This window comes from Staurois parvus, unplaced genomic scaffold, assembly GCF_062004578.1.
Source record: "Staurois parvus isolate SC_StPar_1 unplaced genomic scaffold, SC_StPar_1.0 ptg001330l, whole genome shotgun sequence".
Classification (NCBI taxonomy): Eukaryota; Metazoa; Chordata; class Amphibia; order Anura; family Ranidae; genus Staurois; species Staurois parvus.
Genome location: NW_028319126.1, coordinates 529,507 through 551,104, shown reverse-complemented (window position 1 = coordinate 551,104; position 21,598 = coordinate 529,507). Strand labels below are relative to the sequence as shown.

Here is a 21,598-nt window from a genome sequence, read left to right as displayed (position 1 = left end):
CCAACACTTGTCGGTCAGTACAGGAACAGCAGTACTGAGCTCCCTACACAACGCTATCGCAGACTGTCCAGCTAAACATCGCACTGATTTTTTTTTTTTTTTTTTAGAAGAAGAAAAAAAAAGTGTTCGGACCCTCTCCTCGCACACATGTTCCAGCATTTATGGCGTGTTAATGTCTGTGGCCCGTTCATACAGACATTACGACACATATATATGTTGCACATACACAGATCTGTACGGCCAAAGCCCCCAGAACAGAGACGAATTTCAGTGAGGAAAGCAGAGAATAAAATGTGTTCACAGCAGCTCCAAAAATGTACATCTAACTGTTCCCACAATCCCCCGGAGAGGAGTGCACCGCGTCCTGCTATCCCACATAGGTGATTGATACTGCTCCGCTCCACGGGACATGCGAGCGGAGCACACCTTTCTAGATATTCCCTACTCATATCAAAGACTTCTATATAATATAAAGGCAACTGCATGCACCTTAGGAAAAAACAAAACTTTATTATTATAATAGATATGTTCAAGCAGAAAGTACACTGACCTGACGTACCTGGGCCAGTATCACATTCTGCAGCATCTTCATCATCACTCCCGATAGAACATTCTGCCGATGACACGATATCGTCTGTTGGCTGTGGGGACAAGACAAAGGTTAAAGTAGATGTAAACTCCAACTGGAGAACACTTAGTTTTGCTGCCTCTGCATCCCTGGCCAGCACCATTCTGTTCCCTGAAACCTCATAATCCATATATCTTTTTTGGAGATTTTCCCATCCAATAGCACACAGCACCAGCCCTGAAGGAGGGGGAGTCCATTCCTCTGAAAAGTGTTGGCTTGATGTACATGATTATATTTTTAACAAATATCTTTTGAACCATGCATCAAAGTTGCAGTTTTCCGGACACCAAACATTCCTTCAATTGTACCTAAATTCAGCTGCTAGCATACTTACACTTTTTTTTTTTTTTTTAATTGACCAGTACCTACTCCCATTTCCTCAATTCCCACCTGGTGCACTTTGCCCATCCCCTGCAGCCTCCTGATATACATCCCAGAAGGCTGCAGGACCAGTCTAAACGCACTGCCATGCCTTGGGCATATGTGGTGAGGAGTCAGCTTGAAAACATCAAGAAGTTTCAGCTGACTCACACATTCAAGATGTTGGTGCAGTTGTGATGAATGAAACCCCACAATCGACTGCGGGGAAGACGACATTGGACTCCATGGACTGTTCAAGCTGTATTGAAACCAAAAAGTTCTTTTATTTCAACTTCAATATGGTGGCTGCTTTATTCTTTTCAGGCTTTTTTTCACCTATTGAGCCCACCACTGCCAGTAAGTCTTTTTTTTTTTTTACTTCCTTTAACAGACCAAGCTGTCCAGCAAAAGTGGCAGTTAGAAGGTTGAGACAAAACATTTTAATCTATGCTCGCCTAGATGGATTCTGCATCACTCGGATGCTGCATCTGTCCCCTGCTGCCTCTAAGAGAGAACTGAGTGATAAAAGACTGTTGATCGCTTGATTGGGCTTTGGTGAGCAGAGAGCCAGTGACTGTTAGTTGCTGGCTCTCTACTCTGCCCCTCCAGAGCTCACTGGAGCGCCAGGCTGTGAAGGGGGGGTGGGGGGTTGCGGCTGGCTCAGGCTCCCAGCTGAGGCTGAGCCAGTTGCCAGTCAGGCATCTGAGCTCATCCTGACATTATTATAGGGATCCTTGCAGAGCCTGGATGGCTCTGTGACGTCAGGTGATAGTAGACTTCAGCGCGCTGTTGGCTGAATCTGGGTAACAGGAGTGCAGAACTAAGTGCACACCTATGACCCTTAAGAGAGGAGAAATATGGCCAAAATAGCCTTGGCCATACTTCTCCTTTGACACTGACAGGGGTGTTTACAATGATCAGCATTTATTCATTTACATAAAAAAATTATTCTACAGGAAAGAAGAAAACTTTTACTGTAACTGCATAAAAAGTGCATCTAACACTATTCTGCCCACAGGCTGACAATGCTGCTCTCCGAGGGTGGCTCTTCTGGTCCTCCATCTAAAATGGAGACACTCTATGACCAGAAGTGTATTACTAGTCAAGTCACCAGTTAAAAGAGAAAAAAATACTAATGCAGCCTCTACCTGTAAGGATTGGTAAACTACAATATATCAGAATTTTTGGTTTAAATACCACCGATCTACTGCAGCCACTTGCTGTCTACATGCACGCCAGTGATGGCGGTGTGGCACCTCTTAGGGTGGGTTTCCTGAAGGTGACAGCAAGGTCTTATGCCTGTTAGTGTGTGTTGCAAGGACCCCTTGTAGTTTCCATCTGAAGCCCAGGTGACAACGTAGGTGAACAACTGGGAGATAGGGACAGAATGTGGTCACCCTAAAACAAAGTGCCTGAGCGTGGGCCTTCATGGCAGGAACACCTAAAATTGTTTTAATGAAAGCTGCAAAATTTTAAAATGCATAAAATTAACATGTGGAAAGCTTGTATGATAATTTATTGACTGGGTTTACTTATAATTTGTTGCTATTGAAAGGTTAAAGATCTGATCTGTGCCCTGCAATGTTTCTTACTATTTCCTTCAAAGACTAGCCTGGCATGCGGAATTGCTTACCTATTTAAACCCTCCTGATTATTCCTGCACCCCCCCCCCCCCCCCCCGTCTATTTCACCCGTTTCCCCCACTTCCTGCTCAACTTATTCAGTTTCTTACTATCAGGCAGCCAGTGATTCATGGTGACTGCCAATTTGGCTGGTGGTATAGAAAAGTGCTCTGTTCTGATCTGCCTCCTCTAAGGCTGAAGTATATTCTTGTAGGACAAGCATTTACCCTGAAGGTAATCGCTCTATATAAATGTGCATTAATGAGGCCCGCTGCAATTACCACTTTAGTGGCTTCTTGTACTATAAGAAGAAAAACATCTCTTTTACTATTCACATTATCGCATTAAACTGCTCCTCCGGCCTCGGCGTTATTAGTCTGCATTCACTGTTAATTCCCTAGAAGAATATCACAGCGATACCCTGGCCGCTGTTTATCGGAGCACATAGCAAACTACAAGCTGTGTTAATCAGTCCCCCACTGCAAGAATAGCCGTGCAGAGCACTAATCAGTCAGCCTCTGCAAAATATGAACCAAGTGTACCCTGCAATAACCAAGCAGACGCAAAATTAACCAGCCCCACTCTACAATAACTTGTCACACCTTGGAACAACTAACTGCAATCTGTGAAGAACCAACAACTGTCTAGAACAGGGGTGTCAAACTGGTGGCCATCCAGCTGTTGTGAAACTTCAAGTCCCATCATGCCTCTGCCTTTGGGAGTCATGCTTGTAACTGTCAATCTTGCAATGCCTCATGGGACTTGTAGTTTGGCAACAGCTGGAGGGCTGCCGGTTTGACACCCGTGGTCTAGAACCAACCACACTGAAAAAAAACTGACACCCTGTGATAAACAGTCACATTCTACAAAAACTCTTTACCTTCTAGAACAATCAACTGCACTCTGTTATAACTCCTACCCTCTGGAACAGCCATTCACACTTCGTGATAACTGTGCACAAACAATCCAACACATTCTACAACTACCAGCCACCTTCTACAACAGTCAACCACATGCTACAAAGCCAGCCGCCTTCTACAACTACCAACCACACGCTACAATACCACGAGCGTTCAACAACAATCAACCACTTGCTATAAATTCAGCCACCTACAACAATCCACCACACGCTACAAAACCAGCCACCTTCTACACCAACCAACCACACTCTAAAATAACACATCATCTTGTACAACAAGCAACTGTGCTCTAGGATACCCTGCCATGTTCTAGAACAGACAACCATACTTTACGATAATCTGTTACCCAATGAAGCAACCAACTGCACCCTGTGATAACTCACCCCCCTGCGATAAACCTCTGCACTCTGCAATACTCCGTCTCTCTCTGGAACAAAGAACCGCATGCTATAATAACCTGAAACTTTCTAGAACAGCCCAATATATGCTAAAATAACCCGCCACCTCTAGAACAACCCACAGCATTCCACAAAAACCTGTCACCCACTGGAACAGCAAGTTGCACTCTGTGATAACCTGTCACCCCACAAAACCCAACCGCACTCTACAATAGTCATCACTCCCTGACACAACCAGCCACGCCCTCCAGTCTGCCCTAATCAACTACATAGTACAATAACTCCTCACCCTCTAGAACAGCTTTTCTCAACCTTTTCAACGCAGAGAAACCCTTGACGTAACTTTTCGGTCTCAGGAAACCCCTGCTAAAAATGTCTTTATCTACAATTCATGATACATTAGTGTGATGGTCAGAGGTAAGAATGCTCCTTACACTTGTGGTCATTGGAAAGAATTACCCCATTGGAAAGAATTACCCCCTTACAGATTACTAAAAAGATCAATGGTGTCAGTGAGAATTTATCTGAAAGGCAAAAATTGCTCATTGCTCAAGGAACCCCTGGCAACCTCTGGAGGATCCCTAGGGTTCCACGGAACCCTGGTTGAGAAACCCTGCTCTAGAACATGCAATCACAATCTGACAAAACTGCCATTCTTCGATTATCAACTGCACTCTACAATAACCCTCCACCCTCTAGAACAGCAATGGGCAAACTACGGCCCATGGGCCGTATACGGCCCGGCGGACCTTTTAATCCGGCCTGCGGAGCTAGGCTCCTCTCACAGTCCGCCCTGAAGACCGGTGTAGCATGAAAATCTGTCTCCTATGAGGATCTGTCCCCCTCGACGTATCTGCGCATGTGCCGGAGATCGCCGATCGGCTGCTAATGCCTGAAACTGGCACATGCGCAGATACGTCGAGGGGGACAGATCCTCATAGGAGACAGATTTTCATGCTACACCGGAATGGCGCGGGAACACGGCGAGAGGAACGCGCGGAGCAAAGGTAAGTGAATTGACACAGGGGGGACTTGGGGACTTAATATGGGGAATGAATTACTATATGTGGGATGAATTACTATATGGGGAATGAATTACTATATGGGGGATGAATTACTATGGGGGATGAATTACTATATGGGGGATGAATTACTATATGGGGGATGAATTACTATATGGGGGATGAATTAATATGGGGAATGAATTACTATGGGGAATGAATTACTATATGGGGAATGAATTACTATGGGGGGGATGAATTACTATATGGGGGATGAATTACTATATGGGGGATGAATTACTATATGGGGGATTACTTACTATGCTTACTATGGGGGAATATTACTATACTTACTATGGATGACACATACACATCATTCATCTACTCTTGGTCCGGCCCCCGGGTCCAATATATGAACCCATTGCGGCCCTCAAGTCAAAAAGTTTGCCCACCCCTGCTCTAGAATGATCAGCTGAACTCTGATAACCCCAATCACCATGATACACTACCATCCTCTAGGATAATCATCTATGATAAGACAGAAGACTCTGTAACACAGTAAACTCTGCAATAAACAAGTACATTCAAGAATAACCAACTGCCCTCTAGATAACCTGCTATACTCGTGGATGACACCTGTACTCTGGGGTACCAACCACACTTGGTAATTGAGAAATGTCAGATACTTGGATAGAGCAGTAAACAACAACAATTGTGAACTCAATGAGAATCCAATGCATGACGTGAGTATTTGCTGGTAGTGAGAGAAAAGCTGCTTCAGGAAACGAGGTGACCTCCAGGCCCCCAGCCCTTCATTCTGCTCTGGCAGTTATTACACACAATCTAAATGACACGTATGATGTATAGCCTGCAATAGAGTTGGATAATATACTTATCATGAGAGTAGAGACGTCCCATAGGTCTGTCATTGCTGTAAATAAACAAGAATCCCGGTTAACCCTGAACATCCACACCACACAAACTCCACGGTGACCTGAGGGTGTTATAATCACTGCGCCAACACTCCACTGCTATGTACTTACTGGAACAAATTTTATATCTTCCTCCGTGAGGACACAACATTCATATTTGCTGTTGAATTTTTTTGGTGCAGACCTGCCATATGCCGCTGTAATGCCCAAACCAGATTCTATTCCTCCACAACAAAGCAATCTTGCATACCCGTTTATGTCTACAAATATTTACCAATCACCACCTGCCGTGTGTCCGATTTTTTTTTTTTATTTCTATCACCTGTTCCCAAGGAAGATTTGTAAGCAGTCACTTACTGGAAGTAAACCAGGAAGTTTTAGTAAATATGGAACCTTATCAAAATCGTGATTCGAGGTTTAGTCCCTCGTGCCTCTCAGGAGTATCCCTGAGGATGAATTACCGTTCTGTACATACAGTATGCAGAAATGGGCATCTGGTACTCCCTGCAGTCATAATTTCCCTCCCTGACCCAGCTAGGGGAACCAGTTTTTTCCTCTTGTCTCTGTTCTTAAGGTAAAGTAAAGACAAAAGCCAAGTAATGAAAATACTAAAGCTAAGTAACCCATCTGGTCTGCCCATGTGGTTAGGTGCGCAAAGGAAAGGTTAGTAATGGCCACCCGCTTACTTTAACTCTTCAGTATCTGCCAGATATGAACACGCTGGTTTTAAGTAAAATGGCCCTTCAGTATTTCAACCATCCTGATCTTGATGGATAACCATTTATCTCAGGCATGTCTTACTGCCGATTTCCTATATCTGCAGGCATCCAGACGCCTGCCATCTTCTACCAAATATTATTTCTAATTACTTTATCGCAAGGTCTCCCGAGTTCTGCTTCATTTGGAAACACATTGGTATTTAAAACTTACATGTATTTTATGGTTTCAGTAATGTCCCCTCTTTAATGTCATATTAAATACACCTGAGTGAACCCATAAAACTCCATGAGCCTTCCCTGCTATGTGACAACCTTTACACCTTTTTTGGACTACGTCCAATCAATCATTATATTTTCTTGTTGATATCTTTGCTCTTGGAATATTGTGTTCCAGTTTTGGGGAGCTCATCAACAATTTGACTAAAGTTTTAGAGCTCATGTACACGGGGTGTTTGGAAAACTCTTCTGATCGATGGAAACTGACTGCTGGAAAATGTAGGTTAAAAAATGTTAGTTAACCGTGTTTGCACACCATGTTTGTTTAGAAGCGTTTTTAAAAGAAAACCTCAGGAGACCTTCCCAAATACCCATAATGCACTGAAAAACAGTAAAAAATTTACTATTTCAGACATTTTGAGAGGAATAGAGAGAGCAGAAGCAGAGAGAGCAGTAGGTGTTGAGATGACCGGTCTTTTCTGGTTGTATTCACTATGGATCTCATCATGAGCATAATGCGGTGCGTTCTACCATTTTTTTCCTTCACGCGAAACCTGGAACTGATTACACTGGTGTACCGGGTCCATTTGAGTACCTAGAAAATGCTTTGCATGCATTTCTGATGATAAAAAAAAAGGCTCTGGACAGCATCCGGACATGGAACAGTTAAACAAACGCTTCTAAACGCAAACGCTTCTAAACGCAAACGCTTATAAACGCGGTTAACCGCGTTTACACGCATTTGGTGTTTGAAATGCCGGTAAAATCTACTCCTGAGAGTAGGTTTGGTGCGTTCAAAAAAGACGACTGTAAACTCAACTGCCTGTAGGCGACTGTAAATGACGATGTGTACATGGACACATAGGAAAACTTTAGGGAAACTTCAGGGAGTGCTGAAAAAAAAAAACCTCAAAAAAGCTCCTGAACGTCAGTTTATCAGCTGCAGTGCACATGAGCCCTTACACAGATAACCTATTTCCACTTTCTCTATAACTATGTCATCCAGAATTCCATTTGATTACATGAAATCACTTGAAGTTGTCATAAAGCCATAGCCAGGACTGAAGTAGTAGAGGATTCTCATCGAATCACAGTGCCCAGCAGGGTGAAATTGCATCCATGTAACATATTATGTTTAGGATTACTGGCTCTATTTTATAGGGGGTATGATTGGCATTTGCCTCAGGATCTCTGCAGGCTTACCAACAGATTTACTAAGGCTAAAGATTTGAGTACAAGGCAGCATTGTCATACCCCTGGTGATGTAAGGAGCTGGAGAGCTGTGCATTATAGAATTCCAAATGTGTCCCCTAACTGTTATCAGTTCTGTACCAGGGGCGGATTGACAACTCATGGGGCCCCCGGGCAATAGGGGATCATGGGGCCCCTGAGTCTTTGCCCAAACCCAAATTAGCCTATGAAAAAAACAAGGAAAGGTACCTGGGGCATCTCTTTGGGCCCCCTACTGACCCTGGGCCCTCGGGCAGTGCTCGAATGGTCAGTCTGCCCCTGTTCTGTACTATTCCTGACCCTAAACCTACACGAACATTTTTACCAGTCCTATTAGAGCTGCACAAAGTCTTCCAAAAAGTCTCAACCTTTTCAACACAGAGGAAGTGTTGAAATAACATTCTGGTCTCGGGGACCCCTGCTAAAAATTACTTGAAGAACTCCTCATAATACATCAGTGGAAAGAATGCTCCTTACACTTGTGGTCATTAGAAAGAATGACCCCCTTACAGATAGCCTAAAAGATAATTGGTGTCAGTGGAAAACGGAGAGGCAGAAATTGCTCAAGGAACCCCTAGCAACCTCTTAAAGAACTCTAGATGAGAAACCCTGGTCTAAACCACTAGACATCTACACCAGGGACAATCTGGATAAGACTAAATACCGTATGTACACAATATCTGTCAGTACAATTGTTATGCAAATATATACACTAGTTGGCATTGGCCAAAATTGCATGTTTTTACTAGAGAGAGAGGGAGTGCTGCGGGCATCAGCTGTCCGGAAGGTATTTATTGTTGTGATCCAGGCGTAGGCTTGGGCAAAGGCATAAACAACATACTTAGATCTGATGAAACTTGTCCAAGTGAGCCAATGTTCACCTGTATGTAAGCAGCTCTGGCTCTGCATCCTTGTGAAGATGTACCTTATAACATATAACCAAATGTACTGTATAAGTGTTGAATTTCAGATTCACTTCCTAATTTTTATCAAGGTAAAAAAAACAAAAACATTTACCCGCTGCAAGAAAACCACAAAATATTTAGATACTACCATCCTTTGGTGGAAAATGTTCCTATATGTACCATTCACCTTAGTTTTTTTTTTTTTCTTAAATTGCTATGTTTGTCGATTTTAATTTATGTGAACGTGTAGAATCAAAGCTTTTCCTAATGATCCCCCACAAAGGCTCATACTGCAAGACCGCATTTGCCATCGAAAATCAGATGTAATATCTGTTGTTTCGAATTTTGGATGTATCCGAATCTGTGAATCACAATAGTAATGAATTTCAGCTAATTATTCAAATAGGAGCAGCGCGGTAGCCTTTGTCTCTTGGACAATTAGCCAATTTTTTTTTTTGCATTCACATTTTTTATTATTAGAAAAATGCACTACATATGAAATGTAAACCTATTGCAATAAATACAGTAAGGTATGAAAGAAAGTGAAAGGAGGGCGCTCGTGAGCAGTGACTCAAGATTGCAGCGTGCTGAACTCGCTCCTTACTGCCCAGACACATCCGCCAGCCTACAACCCTCCGCAACCAGTCCCATCACCCGACCACAGACTCCCGTGATCTTGGGGCACCTCATGGAGAAGAGCACAGTGTACACCTGGGTATCTACCGCTAAACAGGCAGATTGGGACCCAGACAAGGCTGGCCCACTTGACGCCATCTTGGGGGCCCTGGCCACGAGTCCGGATCCCTTCTTCCAACTACTAGCGGAGGATTTCGCTCATCTCCCAAAGACTGGTGAAAGCCAGGAAGAGCCCCCTATGCCTCCAACACTGGCCCTATGGGATGCCGTTCTCCTGGCTTGCTTCAAGGCTATGCTGCAAACCGAGCTCTCAGCCGCCACATCTAAGTTAGCAGCACATCTTACAGAGGAGATTCATGAGTTTGGGTCATGCACAAATTAATTAAAAGACCAGATGGAGGTTGCCACAGTGGTCCTGGGGAATCATGAACAGGATCTCACGGACCTTAGGAAAGAACTAGAAGCGTCCCTGCTTCATCTGGAGGACTTTGAGAATCGGTCCCTAAGAGGGAATCTGCGACTCTGTGGCATCCCGGAGTGGGTAACCGACCTCACTTCCACAGCTTTTGTTCTGTTCCAGGAGCTAGTGCTGGCTATCCCTATTGATCGGCTGGAGTTTGATCGCGTTCACAGGGCCTTGGGCCCCAAGAAATCGGAGAGTCCATATGATATAATCATCAAGTTACGTTGTATCACATCGAGGAAACTCTCCCGTGAGCAGCCGGGGAGAAGCCAGATTTCCGGTTTCAGGGCCACCGCTACCAGGTCTTTGCTGACCTTGGCCATATAACAATTGTGAAATGCCAACAGATGAAGCCCTACAGCTCAGCCCTGGTTGCCCACCAGATCAGGTACTACTGGGGTTTCCCCTTCAAGCTTTCTTTCTCCTTCAAGGGCTGCAGCCATGTGGTGACCTCGCCAGAAGAGGCACAATCTGTTCTTTCTTTGCTTCGTTTACTTCCACCTGGTGAAGATTACTAGAGCCCAGCAAAATCCCCCTCCCACTAATGGGAGATGGCAACAGGGCGTAAATGCTCCTTCCCCAGCACCCCTTCTGCATCCGGATTCCCACGCTCTGATCCAGGATGAATCTTGGCACTGTAAATCTGGCTTACCCCATCTTGACCCGGCTGGGCTTCTCCCCCCAACCCCCCTCTTTTTATCCTCCGTATGATCTCCAATGGCCCACTGGCCCGAAAGCAGCCATGTGTATGGCGGCAGAGCTCCTCCACCCTGTACATCCACCCTCTGGGATGTGGTCCACTCCAGTAGTGGCTGAAGTAGCTTACACCCCCCTTCAGCTTTCTTTTTCTCTCTTTTCTACCTTCCTTTTTTTTTCTCCGTCTTGTATGCTGTGGGGCTGCAGTCCTGACCACTAGCGACCCTGGGTCCAACCTATACACATAATATCCATGGGTTTAACTCCCTACTAAAGTGGTCCAAAGTACTCCACTCCCTAAAGTCTAGCCGTGTTGATGTCGTTTGCCTTCAGAAGACCAGGTTTTCCTCCTCCTCAGCTCCTAAGAACCTCTTCCCACACTGCTTAGCATCTGCTCCTGACAAACATAGGGGAGTTCTCATTGCATTTTGTCACCATCTTGTTTTCTCTTGCAACAAGGAAATAGCAGATCCCACGGGTAGATACTTCCTTTTGCAAGGGACGCTAAACAACCAGGTCACTCTGGTGATCTATTGTGCCTCCAACCGCTTCCAACATAGATTGTTTTTTTTTCCCACCTACTTCAAGTGGTCATGCAATACTGCTTGGGGACTCTCCTCCTTATGGGGGACACAAATGTAGCCTTGGACTCCTTGGTCAATAGACAATATGCTCCTGGAATTGCCCCGCTACACGATTCCTCTGTAGAAGGTCAGTTGTGGACACTCTTACAGTCCCATAGTCTCAGACATCTGGCAAGAATTGCACCCCTGCAACCAGGATTTCACCTTTTACTTCAACCCACACTTTAGCAGGACTGACCATGTTCTAGTCCCACTTTGTTCACTATCCTGTATTGACAAAATTATGAGCCGCTCCTCACCTTAGTCAGGTTAAGGCCCCTTGGTGCTTTTTGCAACAATTTCCTGTTCCCGGGCAATGGCTAACAATACTGAAATCCCCTACGCCAGGGAATCTTCAAGCATCCTTCCCATATCACTGGACAAGCACATCTTTAGACTATCTAGAGATCCGCCTGACGCCCTCCTATTGCTCCCTGTTTATGATCATTTACTACTCCTTTTTGCGCACAGTCACCACTCTTATGGAGTCCTAGCGCTTCCCTTTGCTATTGTGGATTGGCCGAATCCATGCGGTGAAAATGACCATTCCCAAACTTTTACTATTTTTAGACCGATTCGGATCCCCACCTTTGTCTTTTGACGCCTTCAAAATAGGATTCTTTCATTCATTTGGGCCCAAAAACATCTCAGAATAGCACGCTCAGTCATCTTTGCCCACGGTCTGAGAGGGGGTTTGGGAGTTCCAAACACTGCCAAATATTACATGGCAGCATAATTTCCCAACTCACTATGCTCCATGTTACATTGGACATCCCTCTTTGGGTGCTGCTAGAGCTCCTTTATTCTGCATCCATGCTGACCTCAGCTCTCTTGTGGCTCCTGGCCAATTTGCGTCCCCATCCTTGAGCCCCCTCATGTCACATAGTTTACACCTTTGGGACTCCATCCGATATTCTGGCACCTTTATGTCCCCATTTCTCCCTCTCCTTCCATTGCTGAATAACCCTCTTTTTCCCCCAGAACTAGAACAACCCCAAGCATTTTTGTGGTGGCCTGCGCATGGGTTCACTCGGGTTCACCACTTCCTGGGACCTCGTAGATCTCACTACGCAAATCATATGATTCTCCCCCAGCTGAATTCTTCCGCTAAATGCAAATACGCCACTGAATACTTACTCTCAGGTGCAACTCTATCTGCCTCCACTCTCCAAGTGTACATGGCACAATTCTGCATTCTACTCCTCCTTGAACACAGACAATCAGTCCACGTCCCTACCGTATGTTGCCAAGTGGAAATGTGATGTGGCTGCCCCCATGGACCCAGAAGACTGGAGCAAGGCGTGCTCCAGTGTCGTTAAATGTTTCTGCAACACAACTACTATGATGGCAGTCTATAAAGCCCTCCTCTGCTGATACTGGTTGCCAGCCCGTATTCCCATTTGAACCATCTTATAATGATAGGTGTTTTCGGGCTGTGGCCAGTGCGGGGATGAGATCCACACTAAGTGGACCTGCCCCTGCCTCCTGGGGCTTCTGGTCCAGGGTCTTTGGCCTCCTGTCAACCCTCTTCGATAAACGTTTCCACAAAAATGCTAGACAAACATTCCTCCACTGCCCAATACCGGTACTCTTCTCTTAGCGCAAAATTAGCCACATATTTGTGTATAGCTGTCAAGTGGGCAAATAGCCAGAGCTTGGAAAAAACATTCAGTCCTGGTTGTGGAGGTGAAGAGCATCCTGACTACCCTAATGGTCCATGAGAAAATGACCAGTATTCTACAAGACACCCATGCCAGGTTCCTAAAGGTTTGAAACCTCTCTTCTCCCTCTTAGTCTTTCTTTTCCCTTTCTCTCTGCACTGTCTTCCTTCCCCGGGGCTCTCTCTGCCCCTTCTCTCCTCCCCGCCTTCCCCCACTCTCTCTCCCCTTCCTCCCTACCACCCCACCATCCCCTCTCCAGTCCCCATTGGAAACTTTCTAACCCAAGGTAATTGGAGACTTCCTCCCTGTCCCTCTCCCTGGATTCCTGTAATCCACAGGGTTTTTGGTTTGGGTTCTTTGGGCCCGTCATTTGGGACTGCCCAGCCCTGTTGGTCAGTTTGTAAAATAACATTATTAAAATGTAAATATTGACGTTGTAGTTCTGTCAACCTATGTCCCCTGCGTGGGAACCAAATGCCTTATTAGTTCTGGGTACTGTTCCTATTGCACTACAATAAAAACTGTTGCACCAGAAAGAAAGTGAAATAAGACGATTCCTACTTATTGTGTTCGGGTTTGACGGAGGTTTCTCCAGAATCTCCAAATCACAACATAATGAATGACTCCGAAATTAATTTAGTTACTTTCAGATGCATGCAACTCCAGTCGATATTGTCCAATCAGCTCATTCCGTTTCTCTTTGTGGGTTGAACCAGCGGGGATGACTGAGTGCATAATCTTCCAAAATAACGAACTAAGAAGTTAAAACGAACATATAGCCAATCTTCTAAAATTACTTCCAAAAATACGAATAGATTTGGAACAAATATACGAGACTAATCAAATTATACGAAACAAATTCTGAAAATGAATCATTTTACCATAATGAATATGACTAAACAAAATTATTTACTTAACGAATGCGAAACAAAATTATTATTATTATTATACAGTATTTATAAAGCGTCAACAGTTTGCTCAGCGCTGTACATTACAAAGGGAGACAGAACATGCAACAGTACAATAACAATACAATGTGATACACGAGGGGTTCGAGGGCCCTGCTCCTTGGAGCTTACAATCTAGGAGGGAGGGGATAGTGGTACAGCAGGAGATATCTGTGGGGGATGGGGTGGTAGGAGGAGTGGAGGAGGTCGGCAATTAGCAGGGGGTGGGGTAGCCTTCCCTGAAGAGGTGGATTTTCAGGGTGCGCCTAAAGGAGAGGAGAGTAGGTGATAGTCTGATGGATTGGGGTAGGGAGTTCCAGAGGATGGCTGACGCCCTGGAGAAATCCTGGAGGTGGGCATGGGAGGAGGAGACCAGGGAACTAGAGAGAAGGAGGTCTCGTGAGGAGCGGAGTGTGCATGTTGGGTGGTACTTGGATATTAGGTCAGTGATGTAGTTCGGGGCAGTGTGGTGGACGGCTTTGTACGTCCGTGTTAGGATTTTGAATTTGATCCGTTGGGCAATCGGAAGCCAGTGGAGGGATTGGCAGAGGGGGGTGGCGGAGATGGAGCGGTTGGAAAGGTGAATGAGTCTGGCTGCCGTATTCAGGATCGACTGAAGCGGGGATAGCTAGCGGCGAGGCAGGCCAGTGAGGAGGGAGTTGCAGTAATCGAGTCGTGATATGATGAGGGAGTGGATGAGCTGTTTAGTGGTTTCTGGGGTTAGGAACGTGTGGATTTTGGCGATGTTGCGGAGGTGGAGTCTGCACGAGCTTGTTAAAGATTGGACTTGGGGCTGGAAGGATAGGTTGGAGTCCAGAATGACACCAAGTACTCTGGCATGCAGGGCTGGTTTGATGGAAGTCCTGGAGGCGTGCATGGGAGGAGGAGACCAGGGAACTAGAGCGAAGGAGGTCTTGTGAGGAGCGGAGTGTGCGTGTTGGGTGGTACTTGGATATTAGGTCGGTGATGTCATTTGGGGCAGTATGATGGACAGCTTTGTACAAATTTGTCTGTTGTGCACAGCTCTACTATTTGTATCTGTACTCTGCAAACATTTTTGAGTGACTCTTAGGGCATAGTCACAATTTTGTTGCATAGCAGTGCTGTTCATTTTGATCTGTGTTTTGGCACACCAAGATGAATCCTCTGTGGGGGTAGTGCAGGTCCTTTTAGAAAGGTCAAATAAATGGGCTGCCTTACTGCAACACCCAATAATGTGACACATATAACACGTGCTATAATTTGTGGGGCAAATGACCAGGCAACCAGGCCACTAAGTATGGTGTGTCATGTGATATTTCCTGAACTGAATATTGGCCTAATTCTGCTCCAGACATGACAAGCCTTCCCCATGTAATTGCACTGTTTGCAGTATTGATAGGAATATACAGAATGTTTATCATGTTGCGGGTTAAATTTAAGCATCTGGGATCGGGGAGGAATTAGCTGCATTATGAGAGGCTTGTAATGTGTCCTGGGCTCTGGCAGAAGGAGTCATCTCTCATTTTAATGCAGCGTGCAAGCCGCCAGAAGTTATCAGCAGCCCTCCTGAAAGCTGCAGATAAATCTGAACCTCCCAAGCCTGGTGTCAGGGGCTGATTTGTGTTCTGCCAGCGGTGACTTATGTCTTCTTTAATTCACTCTCTCGCCATTCACTCCTTCGTTAAGTTTTATCCTCCTCGCTTTTTTATAGAGAATACACAAAGGAGGCTCGATTAGCCGTAACTCACACGGGGTGCGGGGAAAAGCGCTCATTATATTCTAGGTGGAACAGCACAGGCATTGAATGGATGAGACATTCCGCCTGTTACACTAGTCTACATTACAGCATTTTATCCTCATTACTGGGATGTGTCAGCCCATAATACGTCTGCTGCACCTTTGTTACTCAGAGCAACCAGGAATCCTGCTGGCTTATACCTGCTGCAGGAATTTTTGGTACTCAGTACAGTTTTCCACTCATCGAAACTACAAAAATGGAGCTCCACACGAAGGCTCCAGGCACACTAGTGGTTTTTTTTTTTTTTGTGCTCAAAAAACGTTGCTAATATTGTGTTTTAGTAGCATTAGCATTTTATTAGTGTTTTTACAGTACATGTATAAAAAAAAAGCTGTTAAAAGTGTTTTAGTAGCATTTAGGAGCATTTGTTTCTGCTGGAAATAAGCTCCAAAAAAACTCTACAAAAACTATTTTTTTTCTGCTTCTAGTTGCTGAAGCTCAAAAGACACTGAAGTAGAGTGCATGAACACATAGGATAAAACTACTTAGCATTTTTTTCCCTGCTCCTAGAAGCTAATAACGGCTTATAGGAGTTTAAAAAAAATGCTAGTGTGCATATAGCCTGAAACGGAGATTGTAAAGCTGGCCATACACCAGTAGAATTTTGTACAAAAAGGTTTGCTTTCAGGAACTTAGATGTTCTAATGGTTATTTGGGTCAAAACAGGGTTTTTTTTTTAAACCATAGTGGTAAGAAAATAGTGTGGAAATTTTTCACATTCAGGGAAAATCGAACGTATTATAATGGAAGCGGTTTCAACAAGTTTTTATTCAAAGGTTTGTAAACATATCTGACAACAAGCAGAATTCCAGTCAAGGAAGGTATCTGCACCAATTGAAGTATTATACAATAGTGATCTATAAAAAGATATTCTAACAAGACTAATGTAAACGATGAATACAGACATAAAGAACCAACATAAGAGGTACAATTTGAGAAAAGTAAGGAAAGAGAAAGAGGGGAATCTGGAGAGATATTATAGGTAGGACATGTGAAGGAGAAGGGAATCTACCAGGGCGTGGGCTTTGGTCTTTCTCTGGCTGAAAAGGATAGACTGAGTACTTTGATGGGTCACTTTGATCAATCCCTTCTGACCATCTAAGTGCCTAGGGAGGTTCAGTCAAGGGGTTCCAAGCCTACTGAATTTTGCATTATTTGTCTTTAAGCTTTGCAGACTTATAACCTGTTTATTGTATCTGTCAAGGTCAGGGGTCAGAGACCAGTAGCTATAGCAGTAGAGGGGCAACTACTGACCAGCTGGATAATTTCAGAAGCAGTTCCCCCTTGATGGATGACAGTGGCTCACCTAAGGTGTGGAGTCTAAACACTAACTGGTGTTCACCAGAGCTCCTGATGGTGGAGATGCGTTTTGCTGTAGGTTAGTACTAGGTCGCAGGCCTCAGGATCGCCCCACGAGGTGGTGAGCAAGCCGGGGTCCAGTAGCAGATATAGGAGGTAGGGATGAAGCAGAAGTGTAGTTGAAGAACAAGCCAAAGGTCAGTATCAAGTGGAGAAACGGATGGCAGCAGTAGTGGCCGAAGAGAGCACAATAATCTGATAAACAGGAAGTGCAGAGGCATGGCTTAAATAAGTTCATGGGAGGAGCAAGGGGTTCAAAGTTCAAGAGAAACAAGGTTCAATGCGGGATCATTCAAGGAACTGTCCAAGGTGCAGTTCTGCATCCCAGGTGGCTCGGCAAGAAGAGACAATTCCAGAAACAGCAGAGGTTGCAGGTTCAGACCTGGGTCCTGACAATGTCTAAGATTGCATTCAAGTAGCAGGTCTGGACAAGGTTTTAAAGACTTGCAAATCAAATGTTCGGATGGATGATTTTTCTATGAAAAGTCTAACCCTGTACAGCCAGCTTAAGTATAAAGTTTATTCCATTAAAACAGTCCACTGTGTTCTGCACGTAGAGCCAACACATTTGGGGAAGAATGAGGACTCCCCCTTCATCAGGGCCTAAAACATATTGATGAAAGTGGACCTGTAGTGGAGAAAATGATAGAATAGGCATGCTCCACAACAGCAGGTTACAGATAATTTTCCTTTTTACGTCCCATGAGGTGCTGCATTACAGGCTGTCATTCTCCTGATTATATATAATGATGCCCATACATCACCCGACTTCTTGCAAGTGACGGTGGAAGATTGAGTGTCCCTTGCAGTAAAGAGGGTAGTTATAGAAATCCTTTATCATGCTGGAAGGTTTCTGCCAATCCAATGCACAAGAAATGTGGACAGAACACAGGCAATCTGGCAAGAAACGGATGAGTTTATCTTTTCTCTACACCTGTACACCAGAATAGGGAAAAGACAACTGCTGGGGACCAACAATTGTCCAGAAAATGGGACATGACTGGATAATATTCTAATCAGCACGCATGGAAGATCATGTAAGAATTCAGACTTTACTGGAAAGAAGGGACATAAAGATAACCTGTGTTTTGTCTCTGGCCAAGGTGTGTATAGTCCATAACAATGGTTCATCTGCCTGTAAGTCTTCAGTAAAGTCATATACAGAGAACTCTACTTCTCTGAATGATATCATGTAATAAATATACATGGAGCTGTCAAACAGCTCAATATTTTCAGATCAAAGAATGTATAATGATGAGGAAATACGATTAAGAATCTTGTTGAGCAACGTGCTTGCTCAGTTAAGCAGGGACCTCTGTTAGATGTGATGCTAATTATGTTTTACTCTGCAGCTCTAATACCAGGGGAACGTCTTCTCTATTACTAAAATGTGGCTGCTGTAAAATGAGGGGGTTTGGAGATGAGGTGCACTGCCTTATTCGGGCTGCGGAGTTTATTCTGTGCCAAAGAACTACCCAAGTCATGCAGGATTTTGACATACCAGAATGTTTAGGGAAACGGAAGACATGACCATACACTCAGAGGCCTTATGTAAAACCTCTATCCCAATGAGGAAAAAAAAATCTGTTTGCTGTAACTGATTATAGAGTGTTAGATGGAGCTATGCGTTAGTGGTCCCAAAGGCTGAAGGTTTTTTTTACCTTAAAGCAGTAGTAAACCACCCAAAAAGGAAAAAAAAAATGAAATAATGGGCCTCCTGCAGGTTTAGGTCATAATGTACTAATATGCACCACATACTAGTACATTATGACACACTTACCTGTACACAAGGCCCTCCAGTGCCTTGCTGTCAATGCGCCCTGGCATCTTCACCTGTTCTAACTTCCTGATTTGTGGGCTCTGGCAGTATGACTGGCCAGAGCGGTGATGATGGCACTCACGGGCATGCACATGGGAGCTGTCCCTTTTGATAAAGTGTTTGTACACGAAATGCGTTAGCGAGGTGCCCCTAACCATTGCTAGCACACCGCATGGCCTGTATGGATGGCCGGCGGCCATCTTGGATTCCTGAATGTAAGTTCATGTTTACTTGCTTCTGATGTCATTTCTTTCAATAAAATTACTACACCATTGGAGCTTCTATCTCTTGGGCCTGTTTGTTCCTGCGTGCCCCCTTTTTGAAGGTGATTCCTGACCTGACGTACACTTATGGGTATGAGCCCCCTGGTGGCTGAGATCTGCACAGCTAGAGGCTGGTAACCTGTCTTGGATGTATGACACCTGGTGGTTGCTGCTGCCCTGATGACTTCATCCGTTTGCAGTGTTCCAGATTCCGAGCACCTAGGAGTAAGTCTTATATACTCCAATGCGCAAGTGATTGCGCTATCTGGTTAGTGCAATATTTATACGTTTTTCACAGCCACAGGAGTCACGAATGTCTACACCATTTGGTCTGATTGACTTTATCACAATTGTCACCTTCCAAGATTTAATAAACAGAAGATGCTATACAATAAGTCCTCAAAAAATTGTGTGCAGTCCAAACCCTCTAAGTCCAAAATTTAAATCAAGTTCTCGTGTTCAAAAATCTTTCAAAAAATTCCTCCGATAATATACCTCAAAGAAAAGAAAATATTCACATAGTGCATTATCTTTTTTTTAAAACTAAATAAATTATAGTGACTTCATTCAGGTGAATACCCAATCAGATTAATAATCAGTGAAAAAGTGAACAAAGTGAAAAAAACTGTGAATCTAAAACAATGAAAAACCACTGTGAATGTGAATCACTCTTCAGTGCTCTTATTCAAACCAGCACTGTGACACTTCTAAGTGCAGTAAGGAATGCATACCCTTACCAATATTCAGAAAAACAGACGCTTTTTTTATATCTTTCCAAAAGATAGGTGGGAGACAATCCTCCTATGGATCTTTACCCAGTTTCGTCTGCCTTCATAATATCATCAGGGTCCAAAAAGCCTTGAGACTCCATATATCCCCATCAAGCATGTTTCATATAAATATGAATATATAAGGGACACAATAGTGTGATACCGCCAGAATCAATCATAAAATCAACTTTTAATTAGGATGCTTACATTTTATCAGCTTAAAAAACGCTTTAAATACTCAATAGTAGTTTTACTGTCATCCAGGAAGTGCCCAGGGGAAATCAGATGGTCGTTTCCCTCATCCAAGATGGCCGCCAGTCAACTTCCTTATGGTTAAGTCGATGACGAAACGCGTCAAGGGGAAGTGATGTCAACGCGCACACGGGAACCGGAAGTTGACTGGCGGCCTTCTTGGATGAGGGAAACGACCATCTGATTTCCCCTGGGCATTTGGAATTTTTTGAAAGATTTTTGAACACAAGAAGAACTTGATTAAAATTTTGGACTTATAGGGTTTGGACTGCACACAATTTTTTGAGGACTTATTGTATAGCATCTTCTGTTTATTAATTTTTATACATCTTTTGGGGTAAAGGTGTTGATGGTGCTGTGGGGAATTGTGTTTATTTAGTTTGTTTATTGAGAGAGTGGTTTTGATTCTATTACCTTCCAAGATTTGCACATGAGACTGTTCTATATGTTCTATAGCATCTTTGAACGCCATTGAAACTGCTTTTTACGCTCATTTCATCATTACGCCAATTTGTGATTATACATTGCCTTTTAGCGCTGCGTCTTTGTACGCCATTTGTAACTTTGTTTTATACGTATATTTTATTATTACGCTAATTTGTGATTATACATTGTCTTTAAGCGCTGCATATTTATATATATATATATATATATCACATGGGAGCCCTCGGCTGCGGCACACAGCTCTAAAGATCTGTCACACTGTGCCATCCCTTCAGAGCGCATGCATTGGTGACATCAACAGGTGCATGCTGTGTGATTATCTTCTAAGCTGTGCACGTTTAGGAGATATTCACTGTACCTACAGGTAAGACTTGTTATAGGCTTACCTGTAGATACATTTTATAAAGTGGACTTTACTTCCACTTCAAAGTGGTTCTAAAGGTAAAACGTTTTTTTACCTTACTGCATTCTCTGTATTAAAAGGTAAAAAACCTTTTAGACCCGCTCCATACTAGTGCGGGCTATGTGAACAGACACGGCAGCCCATTCATTTGACTGGGCTGCTGTGCCTGCGTTTCATGCAAGGAAACTGTGCATGCGTCCCCACAGAAACCACATGGTCCTTTTGACAGTTTCCATGTGGTTCCTGCACCCACAATCACGCTGTGGGATGAGGTGTGGGGGTCCATTTAGAATGAATGGCAGCCCTCCGTGTCTCGCAAGAGAAATATAATGCAGCTGCGAGCGCAGGAACAGGTGTGATTTCTGCACTCGCAATCAGCCCACAGCTGCGGAGTTAGTGTGAACCAGGGGTTAAGTGCTGCTCCCCCTAAAATATTCACCTGATGTCGGTCCAGCGCCGTGCACTCTGCAGCAGCTCTTCTCCCCGCTCCCGACTCTCATAGGTTTGGCTGAGAGCAGCGAGATCCATTGGCTCCTGCTACTATCAGTCAA

General features: G+C 44.2%; 1 protein-coding gene across 15 annotated transcripts in view; it reads right to left on the bottom strand.

The window, feature by feature from the left end:
- NRXN3 (neurexin 3) overlaps window positions 1-21,598 on the bottom strand; it is a 454,309-nt gene that overhangs the window by 37,197 nt on the left and 395,514 nt on the right. For 11 of the 15 annotated variants that reach the window (XR_016308255.1, XR_016308253.1, XM_089661377.1 and 8 more), the window contains one exon: window positions 551-641. Coding sequence is in view for 12 of the 15 variants with exons in the window: in XM_089661377.1 (XP_089517503.1) it covers window positions 551-641 (91 nt within the window). In the remaining 3 variants the exon portion in view is untranslated. The remainder of the gene's footprint in view (window positions 1-550; window positions 642-21,598) is intronic. The other 4 variants (XR_016308254.1, XM_089661379.1, XM_089661380.1 and 1 more) reach the window with 1 other exon arrangement.